This window comes from Lampetra fluviatilis, chromosome 23 (genome assembly GCF_964198595.1).
Source record: "Lampetra fluviatilis chromosome 23, kcLamFluv1.1, whole genome shotgun sequence".
NCBI lineage: Eukaryota > Metazoa > Chordata > Hyperoartia > Petromyzontiformes > Petromyzontidae > Lampetra > Lampetra fluviatilis.
The window spans coordinates 9,750,149-9,757,211 of NC_136297.1; the positions used below are offsets into that span (position 1 = coordinate 9,750,149).

At 52.4% G+C, this 7,063-nt stretch overlaps 1 protein-coding gene across 1 annotated transcript; it reads right to left on the reverse strand.

Annotated features, from left to right (window-relative positions):
• Nucleotides 1–1,035: 1,035 nt before the first annotated feature.
• RPUSD1 (RNA pseudouridine synthase domain containing 1) lies at nt 1,036–6,492 on the reverse strand. Its single transcript, XM_078867136.1, has 6 exons — nt 5,738–6,492; nt 4,223–4,346; nt 3,284–3,386; nt 2,691–2,792; nt 1,741–1,892; nt 1,036–1,284 (listed from the first exon to the last, which is right to left on the reverse strand). The coding sequence occupies exons 1-6, from the start codon at nt 5,917–5,919 to the stop codon at nt 1,036–1,038; spliced, it is 912 nt and encodes a 303-aa protein (XP_078723262.1). The 5' UTR covers nt 5,920–6,492.
• Nucleotides 6,493–7,063: the final 571 nt, after the last annotated feature.

Consider the following 7,063-nt stretch of genomic DNA (forward strand, 5'->3'; position numbering starts at 1 on the left):
GTCCCATCGTGGTGGTTTCCAATCGTGAAATCGGTAGACTGCAGCTTGTGTGCAAGTTCATTGTGAATTAGTCATCCATACAGCTTTCTCTATTTAAAACAATACCCTCGCCACACATTGTTATCACCACTGGATTGCAACATAAAAACTATATTAAAAATAATAATTTAAAAAGCTTCTTAACTTGTTCAACGCTTTATTAACGGCGAGTCGGCGGCGCAATGGTCAGCGCGCGCCCCACTCAACGAACCGGGCGACCCGAGGTTTGACTCTCACGTAGGACGGACAGCATCGGTGGCGAGCGATATCTAAACCCAGTCCTGGCTGCGCTCCCCTCACTTCACCGACCCGCACTGACAAGCGTGGCGAAGTATGGGGGAGGAGAGAGACCTCGTTCTGGCAGTGTCAAAGGAACTGAAGGCTATTCATGACTAGTTATAAAGTAGCACAAAACGTGGGTGAATATAGGCCCACAGATGAGTTATACAGGCCCGGATTAATAAAGGTTGTATATTGCAAAGCAGTTTGATTTGTTTAGCATCTAAAGGCACTGCACAGAGAGCATGACAAGCACCTCGGGATCTAGAGGGGAGGTGCTTGTATTTTTAAAGGACGATGGGGGTTGTTTATACGCAGGAAACGGTCGGATGCTTTCCAGTTTCTAGTTGTGTTGAAGGAAACCAACGATACATTGGGAGGAAGGAGATCCAGAGAACATCGGCAGTACTGGAACGGTCAGGAGTGGCAAAAGGTTAGTGGAGTCACTTGGGAGAGGTCACCCCGCAGTGTGTTGAGAATGGCTAACGGAGACTATAGTTTGCAGTGAAGTCTCGAGCACGTGATGGACGCCCCACACACACCTGTGAAGGTAAGGTGCATTCGGCCTCTCCAGAAGAACAGTCGGTTGCTGTACACTCGCAAAACAAGGCGTGCATGGCAGCATTCTCTTGGGAGCGTGCTTCCAAACCACCCCAGCACGATGGTGGTGCTGGCGCCAACTTGACCCGACCCGAATTAGAGGTCGCACGCCTGGGGCTAGAGGTCGGCTGGCCACTCCTGCAGCCAGCGCCGCAGACCCTCCGTCGTCGCCTCGCTGACCGGCCTGGTGCTCCTCGTACTTGCCATGAGTCGCCGTGCCAACTCCGCCTCCTCCGCGGCTAGCCTCGCCTCCGTGGCGACGGCCTTCCTCACCACCTCGGCAAGCGCCTCATCGACGCTCCGCAGCGTCTGCTCGGGGCACCAGCTCGGGTCAACGTCTGGCACGAATGGGTCGGGCGCCTCCGCCTGCCGGTACCGAGAGCAGCGGCACAGTTCGAGTCAGCATTTGTTTTTATTTTGGTCTCGGCCTGCGAATTAAATGTAGTCGCTCTCAGTCTAGTTGACCAAAGCGGTGAAACACTTGGTGTGAGAGGTCTGCAATTTATCCCCCCCCCCCTTTATAAAACAACAACATATTCGTTGATAACAATACCTTAAAATATGACGTTTTAGGGAATGGCCCTTCATAGCATTGGCAACGCAGCATCGCCAAATAATTTCAATATCTCGTCATCCAATCGGTGACATCGGCCGATCTTTTTTACATACGACACAGCCAATTCCAATTTTTGGTCTTCCTCGGTATCCTGCAGTCTCTTAATATTTTTTGTTATTATCTTAGTCTGTGTACAGAATCATTCGTCGCAGTCGGCCGTGTGCTGTGGTGCGCGGTGGGTGCGGTCGTCAAAGTCGTCGACGCGCCTGCACCGTGCGTTCTCCGAGCGGCATGCGGAGCAGCGCGGCGTGCAGCATGGTGCGGTAGGGCGCCGTATCGGTGCGCAGGCTGTACGTGTAGTCCCCGACGATCGCGTGGCCCACGGCGTCGCAGTGCACACGCAACTGGTGCGTGCGGCCTGCGCGCGGCGGCCATGCACAAGGACGCAACAAAGAGAAAGATCCCCAGTATAGCCTTAACTGTGACTGCTTGGACAAGTGCTGTTAGCGAGCACCTATGGCGCACGCAGGGGTGGGTGGCCAGCGCCACGCCCAGCCCCAACAGGAACGCGGACACGTGCGTATAGATGCGAGCATAAATACACATGCCCAAACGTGTCTGTACACCCACAATTGCAAGCCTATCACCACCGATGATAGCCCGTAGTGTGCAGAATCTCACTGGCGTGTAATGAGTAAAATCTAGGAATTGTAAATATCTGGGGTCTTGAGTTTATTCAAACAATCGTTGCTTATTGTCTTACATGTTCTGTATGATCAGTCTCCTTTGTATTGTCCGTCTCATCCGTACTACGTCTCGTCTGAACAGTGCATTGTCTATCTCGTCTGTACCGTGTACAATTGTCTCATCTGTGTGCTCTGTCTTCTGCATTGGTTTTTATTGTCTCAGTCGACATGACAAGGACCCGTTCTCAGATTAGCATATTCTCTGGATTATAAGACACTCTAGAAATTAAGACACACCCCAAACGTGTACCCGGTGTAATTAAAGTTATATAAATCTGGTCACACACGACTGCGAGAATAAAACACTGCCCCAACTTTTGCTTTAAAATACAGCAGGGAAAGTGCGTCGATCCGGAATATTTGGCACATCCCCTGGCGAGTGACCGACTTGCCAACTTTGCCCATCGTGTGCGAGAGAGAAATCACGCGAGCGGTGGCGGTGTCTCTGTTGGCACCATGCAGTCGCACACCTGTTACGGGCTGCAGCAGCACCTTGGTGGCGGGGTCGTCGCCGTAGCGACCGGTCTGTAGCACCGTGAGCTCCGTGAGACATGGCTTGGGGTTGTCGCAGCCTGTGGGAGCATGCGGCAGAAAGGTCGTGGCACAAAGGCCCCTTCTACACGTTTCCACAAATGTGGCTATTTGCGGTCAACGCGGCCACATGGCTTAGATAGAGTGCTCTTGCCCAGTAATGTTTGAATAATCAGTCTGACCCAGGTGGTGAAAATAGGTCCAGAATTGCTTTGTTTAATTGGGCCCGAAAACTCATTAGGCTGATACACTAAAATAGTGTGATACAAATGTTTGACTTGTGGGAATAAAATTAAAGTACCTGGGGAAGGTTATGCCCTTTTTTTAACTGAAACCCTTATCACCTTGCAGCTCACCAGATTTGGTTATTTCCAAAATCTATATGATCCACTAACCCTGAACTTCAAAGGGCTGGATCACACGCCTGTGATTCGCCTGACAGAGAGCTTGTTGAGGGTTATTTGTAAAACCTGGCAAAGACCTCCAGTCCGATGAAACCGGATCATTTCGGGCACCATGCCCCACTTCTCACCTGGGGTGGCCTCCACGCACATCATGTGTGTTTGTCCCTCCCTGGTGTCCTTTCCAATTGCATAGTCAATGGTCATGTGCTCCTCTTTAACGTGTCCCCTCACCTGCACACGTCAGAAACGGGAGTTCACACCTAAGTTTACGTACATCACGTGACAAAATGAATATTTTACAGGATAATTCTCAAAAGCTGAAATAAGGCCAAATTAAGTGCAGAACAACATTTTACGTGACAGTCAATGGTGACCATACTTGAGAAACCAGTTTTTTTAAAATAATTAAATCATACGAGTTCATGGGTCCGTAATTCCATGAATTTCTATGCAAGTCTGGTGGGTCTTTATACCAGTATAGACCTCTGTGAGTTAAATGCCATGTCGGGTAGGGGTGGCCATTCACAGGTTGAGAATCGCTGCCCTATGTTTACGATATACTGCATACGAGGAAAGGCTGCGATACCCAACTCTTAATTCAACTCCTTTTCCACTTTAAAGTGAGGGTAAGGGTTGAGGGGTCTGAGCCCACGGCTTTTTGGCTGGCCATCGAACAAAGACGGTCACCGCATCGCGCGCTTTCAGATGCGCTTCTGCGACCGACTGTAACGCTCTTCCGACATTAAAAAGCCACTGGAAGCTACACACTTTGAAAATGTTTTTTTTGTATCTAATTATCCGTCCCCCGACCTCCGATTAGCACGGTTGGCTACCTATGGTGCGCATAGCTATACGGTTTACCCGTATTCTTGCACAGAGAAATTGAGTTTTCACGTCCATATTGCATACAGCCGCTTAAATACGGACTTTGTAGGATGAACATTGAGATGTATAAGGGCACGGGGGGGTGACCAATGAGGTCCGAATTGGTCTGTAATAAGGTAGGGCACTGGTAAGGTATGGGATGTAACACAAACGAGCCACAGGCAAGCCCACTGCCGGCTCACCAGAGCGAGGTACGCCTTGGCGACTCGCCGCTGACTGAAGGCCCGGAAGGCCCCTCCAGCAGCCTGGCGGCTCAGGGCCACGCAGAGGGCTCCACTCGTGGCGTAGTCCAGCTGGTGGCAGAACCTGCCACAGAGGTGGTAAAAAAAGGTGTCAGTTTTGTTGCCAGATAAAATGGGTAAAAAAACAATTATATTTTGCTACTGGCAAAGGAGGTTCCAATGGTGCTGCCAGAGAGGGTTGCAGCAAATGATACGAAAACACGATTGGAGTGCAAAGTCTTAGGAAATGTAGGCAAATCACACACACAAAAGTCTATTTTGACCAGGTAAAGGCAACTGGGCAATTAGCTTCTTTTTCAGAAGCGACCTGGCTGGCCACATGATGGCTCAACGAAGTGGCTTTTTCACGTGGAAATGTATAGCAGCCAAAACAGGTCCCTGCGGGGTGGGCTGGTAGGAACGAATAACCAAAGAATATAAACATAATGTATTTATTACACTTGTTTAGCCAGGAAAGCCTCACTGAGTGTAAAGGTTTTTGTAGGGTCCTGCCAAGTGTTTGCAGTAGGGGGCGATGTTGCTACACCTAATCGGACATCGGACGGACGATATAATCTATTGTAGGCTGGTTCACTTCGTTCCTACCAGTATAATCTAAATGCATACTCTTTGGTTCTTTCGGTAAAATAAAACTGCTGTTTTCTTGCTGTGGTTGTCTCGCCTGATGACGATTGCTTGTGTTGCGGTCGAAACGTCGTGATCTATTATTTTTTCTACCTACGTGACTTTACCGAAAGAACCAAAGAGTGTGGATTGCTGCAGTCACGAAAGTTTCAACTCAAAATCTAAACGCATGTTTCTAAATGTGGATGGAAATAGCATGGGTGCATTATAATCTCATACGCGTGGTGCCAATGGTTGGCACACTGGACTTGCAATCCAGAGGTCCACCGTGTCGTTCTTCTGGTGTGGCAGTGGAAACAACGAGGCAAGTTTCTTCAAAATCCCCGCCTCTGGTCACCCGGCAGTATGCACGAGTACTGTCCATCAACAGTCGGTCAATGGGGCAGGTTGTGGTGGTGATGGTGTAAAGTGTGGGCATCTTCCACCTCTTCAAAGGTGGCCTGCGTGGAGTAGGCCAAGAATTCTAGATTTGAAGCTTTCGTGACTGCAAGGATTCATACTCTTTGGTTTTTTCGGTAAAGTCACGTAAGTTAAAAGAAAACAAATAAATTAAATTACGACGTTTCGGAGGCAACACAAGCATCCGTCTTCCCAAGAATGCCCACGAGAGCGAGTTCTAGAGAGCGGGAGACCCTTTCACCAGCGGTGGTGTGAGCAAGGAATTGCAGGGCTGCACCTTTATAACATTTGCGTGAAAAAAACACTGCACCGCTGGTGTTGTCCATTTGGCAATTCTGTAACTCGATTTAGTGGACTTTGGGTGTCTCTGGCGACGTCGTCGAAGCGACAAGGGGTGGTGGGTTGGGGGGGGCGTTGTGCAGCAGGCGACACCTGAATCCGTGCCGGGTGCTGGGGTCGAGGAGCTGCGGGTAGCGGTGGCGCAGCTGCTGCTGCACGGTCAGCGTCTCGCGGCGCCTCGTGCTGTCGATGCGCAGGTCCCAGTGCTTGTCCAGCACCAGATAGTCGGCGTCCTCCAGCAGCACGGACAGATGCTCAAGTCGCGCCGCCTCCATGCGTAAGCCGGGGCTCCTCCAGCATCAAGGGATTTGGAGGGGGACAGGGACCTCTTCCAGCATCAAGACATTGGAGCAGGAGGGGTGCTCCTCCAGCAATCGGCGTTGGGATCACGGAAGCCCCAGCATCCAGGAACTTAGACCAGGGACCTCCAACGTAAAAGTCGGGCCAGTTGAGAAATCAACAAGCAATGTAGGGCTGGTCCAGAGCCCTTCAGAGAGCCGCAGCAACCAGGGCTGGACGTAAAATATCCATGAATGGATCGGTCCACTCTAGAAGCACGAATGCATTCTCCGGAGCTCCGGAAAGTAAGAGCCGCAACCCGAACTCGTGTGTGTGTGTGTTGGGTGTCAATGCAGTTGTACAAATCTGTCCGGCGACACACACACACACGCTCGCTCGCACACTGGCCAAACTACGAGACTCGCCCCACAATGTTTTTAATTTAAATGAGTTAAATAAAAGCGTGTAAAATGAAACCGCAGCGCCGGCGACAGTGGTGCGTCTTATAATCGGGCAAAGCAACTGAGACCCCAACACGCCACCGATCAGCCCACATGGCCCCGGCCGAGTGGTCGCGCGCCAATGACGTGACGGCACTGACGTCACGGGGGGTTTGTTGGCGGGGGAGGGGATGACGGGGGGGATGACAGGGGGGGGGGTTGTTGACGGGTGGGTGATGACGGGGGGTTTGTTGACGGGGGGGTTGTTGGCGGGGGGGATGACGGGGGGAGGGTTGTTGGCGGGGGGGGAGTGAACGGGGGGGTTGTTGGCGGGGGGGGTGTTGGCGGGGGGGTTGTTGGCGGGGGGGATGACGGGGGGAGGGTTGTTGGCGGGGGGGGAGTGAACGGGGGGGTTGTTGGCGGGGGGGGTGTTGGCGGGGGGGTTGTTGGCGGGGGGGATGACGGGGGGAGGGTTGTTGGCGGGGGGGGAGTGAACGGGGGGGTTGTTGGCGGGGGGGGTGTTGGCGGGGGGGTTGTTGGCGGGGGGGATGACGGGGGGAGGGTTGTTGGCGGGGGGGGAGTGAACGGGGGGGTTGTTGGCGGGGGGGGTGTTGGCGGGGGGGTTGTTGGCGGGGGGGATGACGGGGGGAGGGTTGTTGGCGGGGGGGGAGTGAACGGGGGGGTTGTTGGCGGGGGGGGT